Here is a 21,672-nt window from a genome sequence, read left to right as displayed (position 1 = left end):
TCGATATTATAAGGCTATTATAATGTTTGGTATTGAATGCATCTGTTGAATTATTGTAAATGGTAGTTCATTGAAAAACATTGTGATCTTTTCCTAATCACAGCTTCATTGAGGAAAGTTCCAAGCAATATTCTTTGACTATCTTATTTTTTCTCCTTGATCTCTCCTTTTTCTATTCGTTCTAATTCCTTTTCATCATCACACTTGAAGTCAAAACGTGCTTTTCCATCTTTCTATTCCCTTTTTCTATCTTCAATGTTGGGAGGACTTGAAGTCCTAGTTCCGCCTAGTAAAGTATTTTTTCATTTCAATTTTTTCCCTTTCATTTCATTTTTCTCATACTCAAACTTTCTTTAAACCTCCTCGAAAAATACATCTCTCTCACTCATTGCCTTACTACTCACCTATTCTCCTACCTCTTCTTGCTTTATCACCATTCCTCACATTTTTTGTTAATTTGATTCTCTATCCCCGTCCTTTTCCACTTCAAGACTCTCTCCTCTTTATTCTTCATTTTTTCAAGTATCTACATCATTGAAACTCTCTTTTCTTCTTCCTCTTACCACTTCATCACCATGCCTTCCCCATCCTCTTTCACTCTAATACTCTACTCTTCCATTCTCCTTCCTTTTCCAACGTCATCTCCATTCCTTCCTTTCCACTCTTCCACTATCTATCCTTTTCTATCCCCACAGTCTTCTTTATCCATTAGAGCCGGCGCGTTAAGCTGAGTGATAAGGAGACGAGCTCTGATTGGCTGAGAACCTCGAGGGGCGGAGCTTTCTCTGGTAGTATGGGGGAATCCACCCCCGAAAAGATCTCATCTCAAAGATTTTCGGAGACTTCAGTGTTCTTCTGTCGCACACAGAAGTCAATCACAGTTTCAAGAAGTCAGTTTTCCCAAATTTCGTATTTTCTACGTGATCGATTGTGAAATTTCTCAAAAAGTGTTTTTTCGATTTCCGAACTCTTGAAAGAATCTAGATCGCTTCTTAGTGTGAATAATATGGATAATCTTGTGCTTCGATTCCCTATATCCAAGATCAATATGAAAGTTAATAGAACGTTGTTTCCCACTACTAATTGAATAATAGACTGGTTTCAAGTTATTCATATAGTTTCTAACGAGCACGAGATGAACATTCCAGTTACTTCAATATTTCATTTCAAATGAGAAAGTTTTATTACATGTGTTCAAAAGATTGAACTTTTATTAAATCAGGTTGAATATCCTTTTAACTTTTCCAGTTGAAAAATATGTAATGAGTTTGGACACATAAGACAAGAATCGTTACTCCGATACTCAGTGTAAGATAAACAGGATATCCATTGATTCACCTGAGATTTCAACAAATCTATGCCAATATTGTGATACTTTATTCTAGAAATTGCCTAGTTGCAAGTTTCATCTTTACCATTCATTTATTCTTCAGCATTCTCCATTTTTTTCAATCAATCAATGTGATAAATCAATCAAATAATATAAGTGATTGTCGAATCCTACAGAAACCTATCGCAAGAATTCTAGAACGTTCGAAAACATCTACGGGAATCTGTGAGGATTGGACAAATATTTTCAAGTGACTTTCAGATTCTTTTGGTGCAAGTGAATTATCTTGAAGACTAGAAGCAAATACTGTGAAAAATCTGGTCAAAAGAAACTTGAGAGAGCTTGTAAAAAATGTTACAACAACTATACTAATGTAATATTGATTTTGCAAGGTATATACAATCAAATTATCGAATAATAATAATATATACGAGAATTTTTCGTAGCATTCCACGAAGCTTTTCACGTATCCAACGATACGTGACGAAAAACATTGATCATGTCAATATAATCTTACTATAAGTCTCCTCACAGTAATTGTGTTAATATTTTTGCAAACCGATAATCTTCTCAAGGAACTTTAAGTAATGTAATTTCTTCAGTGATTGTAAAATTGAATTTCGAGTTTCGATTTCGACTACTTCGATAGATGGTTGATCCAGTGAACGACAATCATGAACTCTTCCACTTGTTTCGAGAGTGCCCCACAGCACCATTTAGGTAACATAGGTGGCAACGACAATGGATATTACGTGCAATTTGCTGGTCACAACTCGGCTTACTATCCAACCTATTTCGGTGGACAGCCGGTTGAAGGTGAGTTATATTCTATTTATTTATTCATTTATTCCATTTATCAATATAATATTCAGTTATAATAGACCCGTTGTCACATATGGATCAGAAGCATGGACACTCTCCGTCGTTAACGCCAATGCCCTCAAAATATTTGAAAGGAGAATTGTTAGAAAAATATATGGGCCTGTATTTTACGATGAAGAATTAAAAATAAGATCCAATGAAGAAATTGACAGAATTTTACAAGGAGCCAATATTTTACGTTTTGTCAAATCCAGGAGAATCAGCTGGCTTGGACATGTATACAGAATGAGCGACAATAGAATACAGAAACATATGCTTGAAGGCAGGATGCTGGGCACAAGGAAGAGAGACGATGGCTGGAAGATGTTGAGAACGACCTGACGTCAATGTCAGTGAGAGGCTGGAGACGAAAAGTAGTGGTGCGAGATGAATGGAGGCAAATAGTTGAGAAAGCCAAGGTCCTCCCAGGACTGTAGCGCTTAGAGAAGAAGAAGAAGAATATAATATTCATTTTTTATCCTATTCTCCTATTAACTGGAATAAAATAAAAATTAATTTTTTCAAGTGTTTAAACTTCCATTTATCAATTTAATAGTCTTTTATCATATTCATTTTTCAACTAGCATAAAATGGAATTCTTTCTCCAAGGGTTTACACTTCCCTGTAAAGGTGGAATTTCCAAGCGATGACGGTAGCTACTCCAGCCGCTCGGCTATAACTACACTACATTATATTGTTACTCTGCTGTAGCTACAGTACAATGCATCAAGGAGAAAAGATAGCATAAGAGTATAATTCCATGGTATGGGGTCACTCTGCTGCTACAATACAATGGACCCACTACCAAGGAGAAAATATAGCTTAAGGATGACTCTCATGGTGTAGGGCACTTGTGTTGCAAATTTCAATGGTAGGAAGCAAGTACAAGTGATAATAGTCGACGTAGTCGGCTTAAAGTAACAGTGAAATTTAGAAAATAATTATTGTCGTAAGGTATACCATGAGATTTCTTCTTTTTTATAAATTTGTCAAGTTTTTCCTTGAATTTATCAATTTATTGGAAAAGGTTTCTAGTTTGGGTTATTCTGAATGCGTATAATATGTTTATGTATATATTCTCTCTCAACTTCATTGAGTTCATCACGTTCTACAGATGAAGGTAGTGAAGGTGGGCTTTCGTTATTCGTACGGAGGAATACTCGAGTATTCCTCGAGTATACGAATACTCGAGGCTGCGAACGTGTGAACACTCCCATATGAGCCTAAAGAATTCCTCCATATCCGTCGAAACTTTACGCATAAACTAAAACCCACCTTTGAAAACAATTTGTTCCTCACATTTCAAATTGATGAGTGCATATCGATATTACAGTGACAGTAACTTTTCCCCGTGGATGGTTTTCTAGTTTGATGTTTGAATTATTCTAATATTGTGTAATTTCTTCAATCTCTGAACTATCACAGATTGAAATTGTACTGGGAATATTGAGTAGACAGATTGTGATCTCTGGTGATCTCAACGATTGATTCATTCTAAAAGATTGATGGCAAAAGTACGGTACGACAGAATACATAGAATCGAGTATTGAGCAAGCGATATGATTGGTGGATATTTATTAATGACCTAATAAGGTGAACGTCTCCAATTGGCCGAGACAAGCCAATCCCATAATTGGCAGCTCATACAAACGTCACAGCAATGGCGGTTCTTGTACCAAACCTTTTTTTATACATTAGTCTCACCACTCATAGAATTATTTGGAAACAACATTCGAATCGAATTAAGGAACATCTTCAGACCCTCCATCAAAACATTGATTCGTATCGATGTTTCATTGGAATGTATTTTATTGAAGTTTGATTGGACTAGGTATATTCTATTCAAGTCAGTTCACAAAAAGAGTGGCTGTTTGTTGAAGCCAATGTTTTAAACTTGAGAGTGAAAACTTGCGAGTCAACAGTTCGAGCAGAACGAAATCGAGAGATAAAAACAAATTGGAACAGCTTTCTTGATCACTATATTTGAGAAACGTAGGTACTCCTTTATGGCACTTGGTTGCAGTTTTTAATGCAAACGATATATTTTTCAAGAGATGTAAATTCCTGTTGAGGTTTACTTGATATCTAATTATACAGGTACTAGTAAGCACCCCAGCCTGGAGAGCTCATTCAAAATGCCGCCGATATCGTATCAGCCAATGTATCTAGAATACAGGTATCTAGGTACATTGGTATCAGATACTCTATTGAAATCACCGGTTGGAATACATTCCTTTCCCATATGAAATTTTGGGATGATTGATTTATTACTGATTGATACAATAAGTACATTATCAAAATGATAGGGAGAGAAAAAATAAGGTAACCCTGTGCTATTCCTCTCCCAAATTTGGATAAGGTTACACATAATCCGAAATTGGTTGAGTTTTGTGATGACTGAGTACCACATCACTTTCTCCTCTCGTTTTTATTATTTATTCTATCTGAAGCATAAATTATATAATATAATAAGTAATAATAATAAGTACCGTACGAACCCTTTCTCGCCTTTTTAACAATAAAGGAGTCAGTTGATTTTATTGTCCAACAAATTTGATTTTTCAGGTTTAATAATAATACTGAGGGTGATGCCCACATAAGCTCTCAGGCTTGTGCGTGGGTAATGAGTGAGAGGCATGATGATGAGAGATGACTACTTTTTAGGTAGTCGGGACCGACGGCTTATCGTCTCCTCCGAAAGACGGGGTGGCCGTATGAATATGTGTTGTTGAAAATGTGAATTTGATTGATGAATGCATTCGAACGTTATCGACGAACATACTTACAAACCCACTGCTCTAGAACAAACTCCCTATGCTCGTTCATTAATCGACATTAGTCGTTCGATAATTGACTCTCAAAACTTCCTTTGGAAGTGTGACAGCTGTCTATACTACAATAGAGAATAATTATATAGTGCAATGCACCTAGAGATACTTTATGTATGCTATATAGGCCTAAAACCATCCTCGATAAATTAACCTTCCGGTAGTCGCGCCCTACTCAATCACACGAGCAGTCGCGTGTTGTACTTTTTACAACATCCAATTTTGTGTTATGTACTCTGTTTACTGTCAAAACATATTAATTAATTGTATAATTACTTTTTCCACCTTCTTGGATTATTTTACGCCTATGAACATTTGCATGATTAACATTTCATAGCCCAATAAGGTACACCAAGCAAAGCCATCAATTCTGTGATATTGGTTCGTTTACAGTCCCCGTATACAGTCTTTCCCTATCTTATGCATAGTGCGACTTATGCACTGTGGCGACTAAATGGCACCTAAAGACTGAACCATTGCTCGGTTGATACTACAACTCAGTGGAGTGATGGGGAGAAAGTTTTAGAATGCATAGATGACTCATTCACTGACACCACCCCATCCAATAGTTTTGTGCAGCAAAAAAACTGACACTGTTGTACTTTTTACAATAGCGCGACTGCCTGCCGGAAGGTTTAGAATCTATATTATGCAAAATTCAAGTAAATCAGTCAAGTAGTTGAGACGTGCTGATTCGTCATTCGTGAATTTCCTATCCCGTACGTGTATAAATCAATCGTTTCCCCTATTGTAATTATCTTGATTTCTATGACCATAATTCAATTCTAATTAGGATCCTCTTATTATTCTGCTTCAGATTTCATCGAACCAGACGTAGACGATGAGACGAAAGGGGGCGTATATCGTGCCCCGGTGGGGCCGGAATCCAGTGAAACCCGTGTGGGGGCCTACTGGGGAAGTCCCCTGCCCCCTGGAGGGGGTTACCCGGCAGACGACAGCCAGGCCTACTACTGTGGGGGCGGCACGGAAGGTAGCATTTGTCGCAGCTTACTACACGATCTAGAAAACTTATTTATTTATTTGTGAAATTACGTTCTGTTTTGCCTATGAAAGTCATGAAGATAGTGTATTATGCACTGGCACAGTCATTGCTCCAATATGGTATTGTGGGTTGGGGTGGTGCATATACAAATGTTCTAAAACCAGTAAAAACATACAAAATTTAATATTAAAAATTATTCTGAAAAAGAATAGAATGTATTCAACAAGATTGGCTTTTTTGGAATTTTCAGTTCTACCGATTAGACAGATATACCTGAAACACATCATATTATATTATAAGAAGCTATCACTTTTTCATTTCATTAATAGAACGGATTGTGCTATTACAAGACGGGAGGAGTCAGGTCTGGTTACTGTTCCTAGATTATTGACTACTGCTGGTCAGCGTAGCTTCATATATTTATCTCCATTATTTTTTAATATTCTTCCAAGTAATTTGAGAGGTTTACTCGTCCAAAAAACTTTGGACTACATTTGAAAAAGTATCTGGTTAGCTCTCATGGCTGGGATAGTGCCGAGAATTTCTGGATTACATTAGTATAGTAATTATTCCAATTGAATAGATTTCATTTTGTACCACATCTTATATCATGTTATACACTGGGCTAGGCAATATCAGGTCTTATTTATAATTTACAAATTTTGTTGCATTCTAACACATATTGTATGTAATATATGATCTATTATAGCATCACTGATTTATCTTGTTTATTGAAAGGATTTGATTTTAGTTGTTAATGTATATACTGTATGTTAATTAATAATAAGTAAGTAGTCAAAGTACGGCTGCTCCTTCCCCAAGCTCGAGCTTGCTCTTTTGGGGAAGTAGTTCCTTATGTTTATTTGTATTTCCTATTGATTCATTTTGTTGTTATATTTCTAAATTGTGAATTATTGTAATGCTTTTTCAAGGAATAATAAATAAATGAATAAATAAATAAATAAATATAGGCCTATAACCATCCTCGATAAATTAACCTTCCGGTAGTCGCGCCCTACTCAATCACACGAGCAGTCGCGTGTTTTACTTTTTACAACATCCAATTTTGTGTTATGTACTCTGTTTACTGTCAAAACATATTAATTAATTGTATAATTTTTTTTCATCTTCTTGGATTATTTCACGCCTATGAACATTTGTATGATTAACATTTCATAGCCCAATAAGGTACACCAAGCAAAGCCATCAATTCTGTGATATTGGTTCGTTTACAGTCCCCGTATACAGTCTTTCCCTATCTTATGCATAGTGCGACTTATGCACTGTCGCGACTAAATGGCACCTAAAGACTGAACCATTGCTCGGTTGAAACTACAACTCAGTGGAGTGATGGGGAGAAAGTTTTGGAATGCATAGGTGACTCATTCACTGACACCACCCCATCCAATAGTTTTGTGCAGCAAAAAAACTGACACTGTAGTACTTTTTACAACAGCGCGACTGCCTGCCGGAAGGTTTAGAATCTATATGCAAAATTTCAAGTAAATCAGTCCAGTAGTTGAGACGTGATGATTCGTCATTCGTGAATTTCCTATCCCGTACGTGTATAAACCAATCGTTTCCTCTATTATAATTATCTTGATTTCTATTGCCATAATTCAATAAGGATCTTCTTGTTATTCTGCTTCAGACTTCATCGAGCCAGACGTGGACGATGAAACGAAAGGGGGCGTATATCGTGCCCCGGTGGGGCCGGAATCCAGTGAAACCCGTGTGGGGGCCTACTGGGGAAGTCCCCTGCCCCCTGGAGGCGGTTACCCGGCAGACGACAGCCAGGCCTACTACTGTGGGGGCGGCGCGGAAGGCAGCGTCTATCTCAGCCTAGACTCTGGAGGCGGCAATAGGACATGCTATGCCAACGAAGACCTGAAAGTTTCGCCGCCTCCACACTCTACTGGCTATGTACATGAGGTGAACAAAGTTATTAATTTCTACATAATATTATAACCAAACTCTACTAAAAATATATAGGGCAAGTTTCCGAGCTCAGGATTTAGCTAAGTTCTAGTCTTTAAACAGCTAGAGTCAGAAAATTAGCTTTCCAAAACGGGGCGTAGTCGCAGTTTTTATAACAGTAGTCGAAGCTTTTATTTTCTCATTTCTATAATTGGAAACATTTTTCCTTGACGAAATTAAACATTTCTAAATAATTCAAAATAGCTGAAACTTTACTTTATTTTATTTTGTGTTTAATTTTCTAGTTTTTGAAAATTCAATTCAAACGTGACTTTGACAATGACTACGACTACGCCCCGTTTCGGAAAGCAAATTTTCTTACTCCAGCTGTTTAAAGTCTAGAACTTAGCCAAATCCCAAGCTCGGAAACCGGCCCATACAGTTAATTTAGAAAGCCATCCTCATGTTTACTGCTTCAAGTCCTGGACTCAAAATAGGTCCAGGATTTGATAGATCCTGGAGTTTCGAAGATGGATTTGTGACTCAGAAAAACGATTTAGATTATAGGGCTTACAGTATTTTAGTCCTAGACTCTGTAAGTCTAGAACTTATAGATTCAGAGCTCGGAAACCTGCCCTTGGAAACTTACATATTTTAGTATATTTCGGCAACTACTACAGCCTCAAGTAGCCTATAATTCGAATTTTTCATAGTTTATTTTCAATGTTTCAAGTTATCATGATATTATAGTGGCCTATCGCAGTATTAGAGCAATGTGCAGAAGGATTTTCTAGTAGATCATACAGGCGAGAACAGAGTTTGATATCCAATAACTCAATTAATTTCTACAGATGGAATTTTCAAAATTAATTGGGATTTTCGTTTAATAAATAATATTATTCATCAATTAATTTCACTGATCTCGTACACTTTAAACTTGATTACATCTCCAATAAACAGCAGTTTGACCTTTCACTAGTGGAGAAGTTATCTATTATTAATGCTTATAATCGAACTTTTACTCTCAGTCAAAGTGATTGATTTAATACCTGAACTTTGATTTTAGTTTCTATAAATATCATGACTTTTCAATTTATAATTGATCTCAATTTACTATTGAAACTCCATACAGGAACCCTTTTTATACTCACATTTTTAGAAAACATGCATAATCCTATACTATAAACGAGCAATTACTGTTTATATTTAGATGTTTTTATTTCTGTATGTGACCGGATTTCGAAAACGGCTCTAACGATTCTCACGAAATTTGGAACAAAGTAGGTTTATGATATGAAAATTCGATTGCACTAGGTCTCAACCCTTAGATAACTCGTTGAAGGATAAATTTAATACGTCCTTGGAAATACAGCTGGAAATTTTGTCGTCTGTCAAAACTGTAATGGAAGTGAGTGAGTGAGTGCATGGCGGGTTATTCCTCAGCTGATCTCACGAGAAGAATAATGTAGCAAGAAAAACTTATTTTTGTTTATTTATCTTTTTCTTTTAGAAAACATGTTTACTTCAGGAAGTCCAAATATTGTAACTAGAAGCTGTTAGTGTAGAATAGTACCATATTATATTAACAATTATTGTAACAAACATAATACCTATGTCATTCTAAATCGAATTCATAGTATATCTATTTGTAATATTGATGATGTGTTTGTTTTTTGTAAGTGTGAATAAATTGCTATTTTGATGAGTGATAGTAGCTTAACCTAGATTTTGATTTGGACTGTAGTATAAAATAATTTCAAAAGGGACAGTTTTGGGTATAAGCTTGTTGTGCCTCCTCATATAACTGTAAAAATAACTGTTCGACTGAGAAAATGAATAAATAAATATAAACTATAAATTCAATCTTTCGTTGTAAATTTTCTATGCTTTTAGACTCGAGAGGAAAGCTCGGTCCCCCGATATATAATTTTAAAAGTGACAGTTTTGGGCATGAGCCTGTTGTGCCTCCTCATATAACTGTGAAAATAATTGTACGACTGGAAAAATGAATAAATAAATATAAACTATAAATTCAATCTTTCGTTGCAAATTTTCTATGCTTTTAGACTCCAGAGCAAAGCTCGGTCCCCCGATATTTAATTTTAAGAGTGACAGTTTTGGGCATAAGCCTGTTGCGCCTCCTCATATAACTGTGAAAATAATTGTACCACTAGAAAAAGAATAAATAAATGTAAACTATAAATTCAATCTTTCTTTACGAATTTTCTATGCTTTTAGACTCCAGAGCGAAGCTCGGTCCCCCGATATTATCTTATAATATTAAACGAGGCATCTCATAGAAGTCCCTGTGTTATTTCTCAATGATCTGTATTGTAAATTAATATCAAAGCTTTGTCTGAATTTTTCACCAACTTATCAATTCCAACAGGTGGTTTTCGGTCGTTGCACGGGCGCTTCGCCCGCCGACTCGTCAGCCAATAGCAGCGGCGATCTGTGCGAGGGTGCAGGGGGGCCCCTGGTCTACGGTGACCCCTTGGCACCCCCTGGGGGAATGCTGGGGGGCCTGGGGGTGCCAGGGGGCAACGAGGTGCCTGTCATAAGAGTAGTGAAAAGACGCAACACGGCCAATAAGAAGGAGAGGCGGAGAACACAGGTATGTTAAAATATATATTAAAAATCGTAAAAGTTTGAAAATAGTTTTTTAATATCCTACACTATTAAACGAGAAATTTCTGTTAAAATATATGTTTATATGTCTGTATGTCACCGGATTTCGAAAACGGCTCTAACGATTCTCACGAAATTTGGGACATAGTAGGTTTGTGATATAAGAATTCGATGCCACTAGGTCTCATCCCTAGGAAAACTCGCTGAAGGATATTACTAGTAGTTCTGAGAACAGTAGATCTCGCACTCATTTATCAACAAAATAAACTACCATAATGCTGATTTCCTACAAACTTCATTTCTCACTTTTCATGATTTTAGAAATCAATTTCTTTTCAATAATATTTGTTGCAATTTTAATCATCAGATTAAAAAGAAAAATGTAAAAAAAAATTGTTTTCTATCAATAACCTAAACTAGAATCATGGCCTCAGCTTATGGAAGACAAAGTTAGTAGACAACTGCTTTCGATGGAAAGATACAATTTTAAGGTGTTCGATATTTTTGAACGGGTAGTATTATAGTCCACTAGACAGCTGATTTATGATGAATAATTTTCTATAGTCTGATTTCTACGGGTAATATTGGTGTTCGAAGGAAACTCCTTTTCCTTTTGTATTATCCTTAAAATGCAAAATTCTAAAAAACCTTATATATACGTCGATGGGAAATTCAAAAAGGAACATGCCTGTCCAATTTCATGAAAATCTATTGCTGCGTTTCACTGTAAATACGCAACATATAAACATTAAGAGAAATGCAAAACCGTCGACTTGAATCTTAGACTTCACTTCGCTCGGTCAAAAAGGATAATTCATCCTTAAAAAAAAAAAAAAAAACAGCTGACAATCTCGTCATCTGTCGATAAAATGGATTATGCGAGTGCTTGTGTGGGAGTGAGACAGAATTATGTTCAGCTGTTGAACTATATTGCATTTAATCCGCTGATTTCCGAAGAAATATTAATGTGGCAAGAAATTAATCGACATGATCAACATAATATCTGATATGTTGACATAGCTAACGATATGATTTTATTCAAAATTCATTTTTTTATACTAGTAGTTCTGTGAACAGTAGACCTCACGCAGTATTCTCATCCACAAGTACCTGATTGAGACTATAGACCTTATGGAAATACAGAAATAGACTGGCTTCTCCACACATCTGTGTAATTACTTGTCAGCTGATTTATGATTAATAATTCTATAGTCTGATTTTTACTCTAATATGAAGAAGGCTCCTTTTCCTTTTATATTATCCTTGAAATGCAAAATTTCCAAAAATCTTGTATATACGTCGACGCGCAATTAAAAAAGTAACATACCTGTCAAATTTCATGAAAATCTCTTACCGCGTTTGATATATAATGCGCAACATATAAACATTTAAACATTAAGAGAAATGCCAAACCGTCGACTTGAATCTTAGACCTCACTTCGCTCGGTCAATTAATAAATATTGTTAGCAAACATAGTAACAATTAAAGTTAATAATTATCTTACAGTTTTAAGTGATTAGTGAGTGTTATTTTGATATTCAATTTGGTTTGTAATAAACAATCTAAATTCAAACTTTTCTGTTTTCAAATGTTTGGACTGAAAATTGGAACTGAATTCAAAAGTGTATGGAACATAACCTACCGTACTTTGCGAACTATGGATAATAAATAAAAATTCGGGGAAGTTACAGTTTTGGGCTGTGCCTGTTGGTCCTTCTCCAATCATTTTTAAGAATTGTATTCTGTGTATCAATAAATAAATATAAACTATGCTACTGTATTCCAGAGCGAAACTCGGTGCCCCGATATTATATCTTTTGTGAGTAAAATAGGTTAGATTTTCGGAGTTCATTGTTATAATTTGGGTAACAATTGAAAATTACTATTTAAATTAGAAATACAATAGGTACTCACATTAACATCCGGATCCATTAACGTGCCTCCAGATACCGGAAATATTCGTTACAACTGCAAAATTAACGAGAGCGGCGACATAGAGGTCAGTTCCACTTGAAATTCGCGACACGACTGATTCAAAACAAAGGCAGAGGTGACCGTCAGAATTTGACAAGTTATGACAGGCGACGTGCCTACCTGCCGGCCGGTAGACGGTTAATGGCTGCCGCGTGTCGTTTACCGGTTGCCATGGTAACGGCGCTTGGCGGCACATTTGAAAATTTCAAAATCACTGCCGACTGAGTTTCTACACCTGTAGAGAGTTATATTGTTGAGCATTGTTGAATGATGATTTGAATGCGGAAGAAGGAGAAGAAGAATTTACTTCAAGTAAAAGAAGAAGTAATAATGAAGCCAGCTGATGATATTAAATGGGCTGCACAGCTGTTTATTATTAACTCTCGCCTAGCCGCAGCGCATGAGCAGTAGCCTAAATTGCCCTTTTTTTGTAAGCTTGGTTTGAAATAATTCAGAACCTCAATATCTCAACAATGCGGAATTCAAATAATAATATAACATTATAACACCTCCTCCTCCTCCTCCTCCTCCTCCTCCTCCCACTTCTCCTCCTTCTCCTCAATAATAATAATCAAGATAATTATTACCATTCATTAAAAAATCTTCCGTATTTTTGAGAATTGACCTCACACATATTCAATTTGAAGGTGTAGTGTGAATGTTGATGTTGTGGAACTTTTCCATAATTGAATAGACTTAGAACGTTGTCAAAAATCCACTTTAATTGAATAAAGCTAATTTAATAACATAATTCCAATTTAATTCAATAACAGCTGATGATGTGTGAGCACACACGAAAGCATGCTCCTGTAAAATATTAATTTTTGTTTAATTAAAGTGGATTTTTGACAACGTTCTAAGTCTATTCAATTTGAGGGTGCTGAATCCGAATCTGAAATCGCGAATTCTCTATCTTCATTTTGAAGCGATTTAGGTTTTGATGGATAGATGAGATATAATCGTTTCCTAGAAAAATTGACGCAAATTTGGCTGAGATTGATCAAAGAAAGCACACACCTTCAAACCTCAGAAATTTACAACGATCTCCCGTCTACACGAAGCAAACTTAGGCAGGTTTGTGCTAATATCGTTGTCGTGTAGACCGGGCATAACTCTGTGGTACTTTTCTAGACATTGTTGTGTTTCTGAATAAATATATGATAAATAAATGTAATGAAGTGATTTTATTCCAAGGAATGCTGACAGTGTGAAATAATAAATGTAATGAAGTGATTTTATTCCAAGGAATGCTGACAGTGTGAAATAAATAAATGTAATGAAGTGATTTTATTCCAAGGAATGCTGACAGTGTGAAATAAATAAATGTAATGAAGTGATTTTATTCCAAGGAATGCTGACAGTGTGAAATAAATAAATGTAATGAAGTGATTTTATTCCAAGGAATGCTGACAGTGTGTAGCTTGCCTCTTTGCAGAGTATAAACAACGCGTTTTCGGATCTGCGTGAGTGTATTCCAAACGTGCCAGCCGACACCAAGCTCAGCAAGATCAAGACCCTACGCCTGGCGACCTCCTACATTGCCTACCTGATGCAGGTGCTGCAAGGGGATGTCTCCGTGGTCGGCGAGGGCTTCAAGGCAGATCTCAGTGCTCACTCCTCACGCAGACACAGCGCGCCACAAATTAGGGCCACCAATCAGGTAAAGACATAATTTTATATTTATTTCTGTAGAACTAAATTGGACATATTTGTAATTGAAGAATTCTGAAGTAACACACATAACCTCTAGCCACATTTGGACTGTTGTATCCTATACTATTAAACGAGCAACATCTGTTTATATGTTTAGATGTTTGGATGTTTAGACGTTTATATGTTTGTAATTCACCGGATCTCGAAAACGGCTCTAACGATTCTCACGAAATTCAGAACATAGTAGGTTTATAATATAAAGATTTGATTGCACTAGGTCTCATCCCTGGGAAAACTCGCTGAAGGACATTAAAATGATAATTATTATTCATCCTTGGAAAAACAGCTGATAATAATTATTATTTCGTCGTCTGTTGGTAATTAAGTGAGTGAGCGAGTTCATGTGTGTAGGACTGTGTTAAAATTATGACTCATCTGTTGAACTTTTGTAATCATTCAATCAGGTACTTAGTGCCGGTTGCGAAAAAGCAGGATTATTTTCATTCCTGATTAATTCCAGTAGATCCATCTTTTTGAAATGGTCTTCTCTGATTTGGTTCACGTGAAGTTAATCAGGATTAAAATTTAACCGGCTTTTGTGCAACTGGGCCTTTATGAGGGAAATTTTTGCATTCCTCTGGGAATTAATCTCAATTTACTAAACTTGAATTTAAAAAAACACTTTTGGAGTGAAATGCACTTACTTTTGTAGTGACGATCGTTTCGACCTGTTGTTGGTCATCATCAGACTGTGGGATTATTTTTTGATCATTTAGGAGACTGTTGGGGAAACTGTTTTGTGTGGTTGTAAATTTCGTATTGTTCCAATACATTGAGGTTTCTGCTTTTTTGTGAGATATGGAGGATTTCAAGATTGGTGGCTATGTCTCTATTTACTATTATTAGATAGAAGATCTCTGTATGAATGTTATAATAATATCTTCTTTCGTAATAAATTTTTTATGCTTTTGTACTCCAGAGCGAAGCTCGCTCCCCGATATTAAATTAGAATTGGAACCGTTTTGGGCGTAAATTAGCCTGTGGTACTTTTCTGTAAGTTTTATTTTTCTGAATGATTGAATGAATAAATATTTGAATACACTAACACTAATTGAATAAACTATTTTGGACATCTTTTGATGATTGGCCGAAACTGGGTGATGTGAATTACTATTTTCATTAATTTCTGTAGGGCTACTTCATCGACTCCATCCTCAATTCGAAAATATGGACTCGGTACGCTTGTTCAACAATACGTGTTCCTAAACGTCACCTCTTCCGGTTGTGAATTTATGGAAAATAGTTACATTATTTCATATCATTTTCTGTGAATAAACAATAATTATTTACTCAAATTCCGACTAGTTACATTACAATTCAATACTATCGTAATTTCCAATTGCACTCATTATTGATTCTGATCATAGTTTTGATACTTTGTGAAATACATTGAAAAATTATAAAGTTTATTGTCATTTATAGAGACAATGGCTCAACTCAACACACCTACGCGACTCAGGTCGAGAAGAGACTCGACTCTAGTCGAGAGCATGTGTTTTCAAATGGTGACAGTCGCGGAGACTAGAATCGACTGGTCTGAGTGCCACCATTTGAAAACACATGCTCTCGACTAGAGTCGAGTCTCTTGTCGACCTGAGTCTCGTAAGTGTGAGTTGACCCTTTTTCCATAAGATAATATTAATGCTCAATGCATGAACTATTACTATCAAAATTAAGGAGAGAAACAATTTTGGGTTTATCCTGTTGATTCTCTCCCAATCATTAATTTGATACTGTGATCGTGGGATGAAATACATGATTAATAATAAGCCAGCAAATTGTGAATAGATAAAGGAATGTGATTTAATTCAAATTGTGATTTGAATCCAAAGATTGAGAACTCATATTCTGTAAATAGGCTTCTTAGAACTTCAGTTCAATCTATAAAATTTGTGATCAGATTATCAATGATGGTTTTGACCACAGTATGAATTAATAGACCATGAAATACCATAATAATTCAATTATTTATCAGTTCGATACCCACTCAATTACCATGTCACGTGTGAGAGATATAAATAACCCTATTAGAGACCACTCTTAATATTCGTAATGGGAAAGGGTGTCATAATCTTTACTGCAAAAATAAGGATCAATCTCCAATAGAGAGTATTAGATCAGTCTCTAGATTAGATTAATCTCTAATATCTTTAAAAGACTATCCAACACCCCAAACCCACCAAATATTACTACGCAACCTTTATCTAGAACAGTCTATGGTAGAAAATGCATCTTAAAAAGATTATCCAACACCCCAAACACACCAAAGAGTATTATGCAATCACACTAGAAGTGTTTCGTTGTACAATTTTGGTCAACTGTCATTGTGGTGAGTCAATAAAACTTGGTTAGCAGTAATTTCATTGATATTGACTGTTAGTGACACCAGAGTTCATCTGAAAAACTTCAAACTGTCAGCATTGTTTGAATGGGGAGCATTGATGTTATCTATAAGGAATACTGACAGTGGACTTCACTACAGTTTAACCAGAGGCAAAGGAATATCCTTTCTCTATCTATCTCTCTTTCTCTAGTATTCTTTCCTCTATGGTATAACAACTATCAACTAGAAGAAGAAGAAGAAGAAGAAGAAGAAGAAGAGGAGGAAGAAGTAGAAGAAGAACTCCGTCCCTCTCTTGACTACTCCCCTCTTCATAACTTCTCATTCCCTCCTTCTCTCTCAACCACTCCCCTATTCATAGCTTCACATCCCCTCCTTTTCTAACTCGCTACTTTTCTCTCAACTACTTGGCACCCCTTCTCAAAACATCTGTCATTATTTCTCCCTTATATTCAGACTGTGATAGAGATATCTTTATTGAGGATGCTCTCTAGAAGTCGGGGGTTGAAACTATAACTACTGTATAGGCAAGCCCTCGTCATAACATGCAAGCTAAATTAAAAATCATAGTGCGTGTTCCCAATATTGGTTATTGGGCCAACACTGCGAAAATTTTCAGACTATTTAGTAGCGATTTTATAAGGGTTAGAACAACAGAGAAGGGATTGCCTACTGTTAATTCTGTTTCTGTTATTTCTAGATTATTTATTTCATGGTGAAAATTTAAAGTTGAGCGGCGAAGCTGAGAGTGCTTAAATAATGCATGTATCTAAATGTCTCCGCTTCCTTTTACCTTCTACTCTACCTTCGCCGCTCCAATACGTTCTGACACATTTGAATACATGCATTACTTTTCAACACTCTCAGCTACCTTCTCAGCTACACTCTACCTTCGCCGCTCCACCATGTTTTGATCCTGAGAGATTTATTTGTCATTAAAATAAATTCGCAAGCAATTAAGAATTAAGTTTGTTTTTCGGTAATTCTTCTAAATTATATTTTTAATTTGAGAATATCAGTTATAAAAACCAAATCCATGACATTCAAAGGAAAATATCCAATCAGAACCAAAATAGAATTGAACGGAAAATTAATAGAACAAGTGAAAAATTTCAACTATCTTGGTAATGATGTAACATAATTATGATACAGCTATTGATGTATACAATAAAATTTCAAAGTTTCAGAAAATATGTGGCACTATACATAGAAATCTCAAGAATAAAACAAGACAAGAAACCAGAATAAAGTTCTATAATCATATTGCAGTTCCGACTCTCCTATATGGAAGTGAGAATTGGATTCACACACGTAGAATGGACAGTCGAATTCAAGCTGCAGAAATGAGGTTTCTAAGGAGTGTATTTGGCTGCACTAGAGTTGATAGAATCAGAAATGCTGATATAAGACAGGTTTTATTGGTTGCTCCTCTGCATGAAAGAATTATTCAAAATAGACGCAACTGGTGCAGTCATTTGGATAAAATGTCACCTGGAAGAATGCCCATTGAAGTACAAAGCTAATAGACCTACTGGAAAAAGAGATGTAGGGAGGCCAAGAAAGAGATGGGTACCGGAACAGGTTAATTAATAAACCTAATCCCTGAAGTGAAGAATATGTGAATATTTACTATTTTAGTTATAATAATGTGGAAATATTCCTTCTATGTTTAGTTTTGAAGCATCTAAATTTGAAAATCCACTTTGTGAAAATACTTGAGGACTGAAAATTTTGTGAATTGAAGAACTACAAGACTTGACCTATTTCGGACTATGTGTTATCCAATTTCCGAAGAGGAATAGCACAAGGTTACCTTATTTTTCCTCTTCCTATCATTTTGAGAATGTACTTATTGTATGAATAAATGAAGAATTAGGCTACATATTCCCAATATTTTTGGAACGGTGAAGGTAGAGTGTGGCAGAGAAGGTAGCTCAGAGTTTCATGATGTATCTATACTCCGTACAAAATAACTTTTGACTTGGAGGAATTTGCGGCGCAGAGAAATGGAGGGAGATCAGCCAATTACTGTGATGGATAGAGTCATAGGTAGAAGCGCAGTTGCCAATTTGTCGATTAGAGTCAGTCGACTGAAGGCTTTCAGAGAGACTCTGCCTTCAGAGAAGGCAGAAAACCAATTTGTCGATTAGAGTCAGTCCACTGAAGGCTTCAGACAGGAAACTCCGTAAGTTTAACATGGGCGCCTGAATACTCACTAGAAACTATAGAACGCTGGCCGGTTCAGAACGGCAACTTCACCGCTGTTGTATCCCTACCTCTGTATGCCTTCTCTGCTGCGCATGTCCCTCCCAAGTCAGAAGTAATTTTGTACGGAGTAAAAAATAATGTCTCTTCTTCCTTCTATCTTTCACCAATTATTTCTCATTGTTAAGAAAATAATATTTGTCTTTTATTTGCAGCAAGGAGTGCGCAAATCGAAAGGAGAACCGGATGGCCCCAACATGTGTGGGCTTTAGAATTGAAGAGATGAGCCTCACTTCGCCCGGCGACTGTTTTCTATCGATTCTTTGAATACGAATAAATTCGAATATATCAATGAGTATTTTCTAGTACCTACTACAGTTACTAAAAAGAATAAATGTATATAAATAAATTTATAAATCTGAGTTCCATTATCAAGACTTGATAATGCATACTTGAACGGCATAATAAAAACAGTTGTTGGCATAATGTTGTTTTTATGAAATTGGGATGAAAAGAAGTTTTGGACTGTTGTAGTCTGTTTCTTTGTCCTTAAGTTGATTGTAAATCACACATAATATCTACATATAATCTACAAGAAAACTAAGTAGTGAAATAGAAGAGTGGGTAAAAGCTAGAGTTTATTTCAAGATAAGTGTATGAAATGATAATTTTGTAATAACTTAAGAACATAGTGTATAATCCGTCTGTTATAGTACGTTTTTCTTGATTCTGTACGATGGGTATTATAGTATATATCCACTTTTAGTCTTGATTAATATTGTAATATTTGTATTTTTCAATCGCACTCACTGCTGGCGAACAAGTTCCACTTATGCCAGTAGTGCCTTTTTATATAAATTTATTTACTTATAATATTGTTAATTTTATTATTGTACTGTATACTTCTAAAATTTTGTACTTTTGTTAACTTTATTATTTTGTGATTGTAGATTTATGTCTGTAAAATTATTTGGCAAATAAATTACAATTTCAATTTCAAAATGATAAATAAATAAATAATATAGCCGAAATATGTCGCGACAAAATTAACTTAAAAAGGGGACTCAGATTTCTATTTTTATTTATAGAATAAATGTAGTACGTACTATGAGTAAGATACTATATAAGCACTATATTATTTATAGTTATTCATGTGTTTTACATGCATTTTCATAGTCATGTATGAATTAATAAAATAGGCCTACTTCAGAACTTCGATCAATCTATTGTGTCCATGATAATAATGTACAATATGATATAGGCTACTTGAAATAGTGAATGAAAAAGACTAAGAAATTGTCAAAAAACCTTCTTGTCAAAAACCTTCAAAAAACCAAAAAATTTCTTAGTCTTTTTCATTCAATATGAATAATTACCACAATATCAACTTCTCAACTACACAAAAAGTACTTGAAATAGGCCTAAGCACTAATAAACATGTTTGGTAGTTGATTGAATATCAACAAAATATGTAAATAGCTTCAAAAATAATGAGTTTATGAGTTTTGCATCTTGAAAAGGGTTCCATATAACTTTGTCAAGATATAAATATATCAGTAAGGAGGTGTAAGCGATTACTAAGGGTTTAGTAAGGGTATATTAAGCGTTTTTTCAGGAGTATTTCCAGATAACGTTTCTAGACTGGCAGGGCAGGAAGCTCTCCGACTGGCCGATTGAGTTGTCGCCTGAAAAAACGCCTAATATGGTCTGGCCCTTAAACATTATCTGAAAAATATTGTTGTATAAACGAGGAATGCTGGAGTTGTAGTCCTTTGGAATTGTATCACTTTCATGTGAATAATCCACCTATTATTGTAATTAATTTTGAAAAATTTCAAGTCTTGGAGTTGCCAAAAAATTGCTGTTATCGTATAACAATACACTAAGGGCCGTTTGCACAGTGACAGTTTAAACTAAATTTCATTTTAAACTGGATTAAATCCGTATCAAGTCTAGTTTGTTATAATGTGTTTCATTTTGAGTTCAAGCCACCAGCTGATTAAATCGAGTTTAAACTTTGACTGTGCAAACGGCCCTAAGTATTGTATATCGTATTACAATCAATTTAATTTGTATATAAAAAATTGTGTACCAAAACTTGTAAAAATTATAGCACATGCGAGGACTTTAAAGTCATTATTGGTTATTGCCTTCATAAAAATATTGATTATTCTATATCAGTCATGGAATAATGGAAGTACACTATGATTCTTTCCTCCATGATATCAGTGAATGATATAAAATTGTAAAAACAGATTTTCTTTTAATTCACTCTTAGCTCTAGTTATCACCAAAGAGAGTAATGTTCTTACCAAATTTTTTGCACCATTAAAAGAGAAAATTGTAATAATTCTACACTATGTATTATTAAGTACTTTTATGATTTGCGAAAGAGTTTCCAAAGAGCAATCGAGTCAAGATTGAATGGCATCGTAGACCAAAGACTAGGAAACTGATTTTTTCTGTAAAAAGCACTGTAGTAGTTTGTATAATATAAGTTACTGTTGATATAAAATGTAAGAGACTCTGAATATAAAATCGTATATTACAATATTGTCACAAACATCATTCTGATTTTTTTATACCTTGAACCATTGAATAGAGAGTTTTGGGGGTTTTAGGCCCGCCGCAAAGTAAACCCACGCTAATCCACGAAAAGCAGCCCACGCCATGGGATGTTTTGTAAACCATTGCTATAGAATTATTCATAATCAATCAGCTGACAAGTGGACTATTCATTGCATGTATTACACAGATGTCTGGAGAAGCCTAGCAATGGTTTACAAAACATCCCACGGCGTGGGTTGCTTTTCGTGGGTCTACTTTGCGGCGGGCCTTACTTTAGGGGTTTTAGGGACTCCCCAACAAAAT

The 21,672-nt window shown here is 35.3% G+C and overlaps 1 protein-coding gene across 2 annotated transcripts; it reads left to right on the top strand.

Annotated features, from left to right (window-relative positions):
• The first annotated feature begins 848 nt into the window (after positions 1 to 848).
• Positions 849 to 21,403, top strand: LOC111054569 (heart- and neural crest derivatives-expressed protein 2). 2 transcript variants are annotated; one of them, XM_039438742.1, is made up of 5 exons: positions 849 to 2,146; positions 7,674 to 7,954; positions 10,329 to 10,553; positions 13,978 to 14,202; positions 19,017 to 21,403. In XM_039438742.1, exons 1-5 carry the CDS (start codon positions 2,005 to 2,007, stop codon positions 19,071 to 19,073), a joined length of 930 nt encoding a protein of 309 aa, XP_039294676.1. In that variant the 5' UTR covers positions 849 to 2,004; the 3' UTR covers positions 19,074 to 21,403. The 2 variants fall into 2 exon arrangements, with proteins under 2 accessions (XP_039294676.1, XP_039294675.1); XM_039438741.1 differs by having other exon boundaries at positions 13,963 to 14,202.
• The last annotated feature ends 269 nt before the right edge of the window (positions 21,404 to 21,672 follow it).

This window comes from Nilaparvata lugens, chromosome 12 (genome assembly GCF_014356525.2).
Source record: "Nilaparvata lugens isolate BPH chromosome 12, ASM1435652v1, whole genome shotgun sequence".
NCBI lineage: Eukaryota > Metazoa > Arthropoda > Insecta > Hemiptera > Delphacidae > Nilaparvata > Nilaparvata lugens.
Note: the sequence above shows the minus strand (reverse complement) of the source record. Positions and strands in the feature narration are given on the sequence as shown.

What these genes read in the sequence shown, in the direction of transcription:
- LOC111054569 (XM_039438741.1), top strand. Translation starts at nt 2,005, where the DNA reads ATGAACTCTTCCACTTGTTTCGAGAGTGCCCCACAGCACCATTTAGGT. An exon ending in CGGTGGACAGCCGGTTGAAG is followed by an intron (nt 2,147 to 7,673) that starts GTGAGTTATATT and finishes ATTCTGCTTCAG; the next exon opens with ACTTCATCGAGCCAGACGTG. An exon ending in AGGAGAGGCGGAGAACACAG is followed by an intron (nt 10,554 to 13,962) that starts GTATGTTAAAAT and finishes GACAGTGTGTAG; the next exon opens with CTTGCCTCTTTGCAGAGTAT.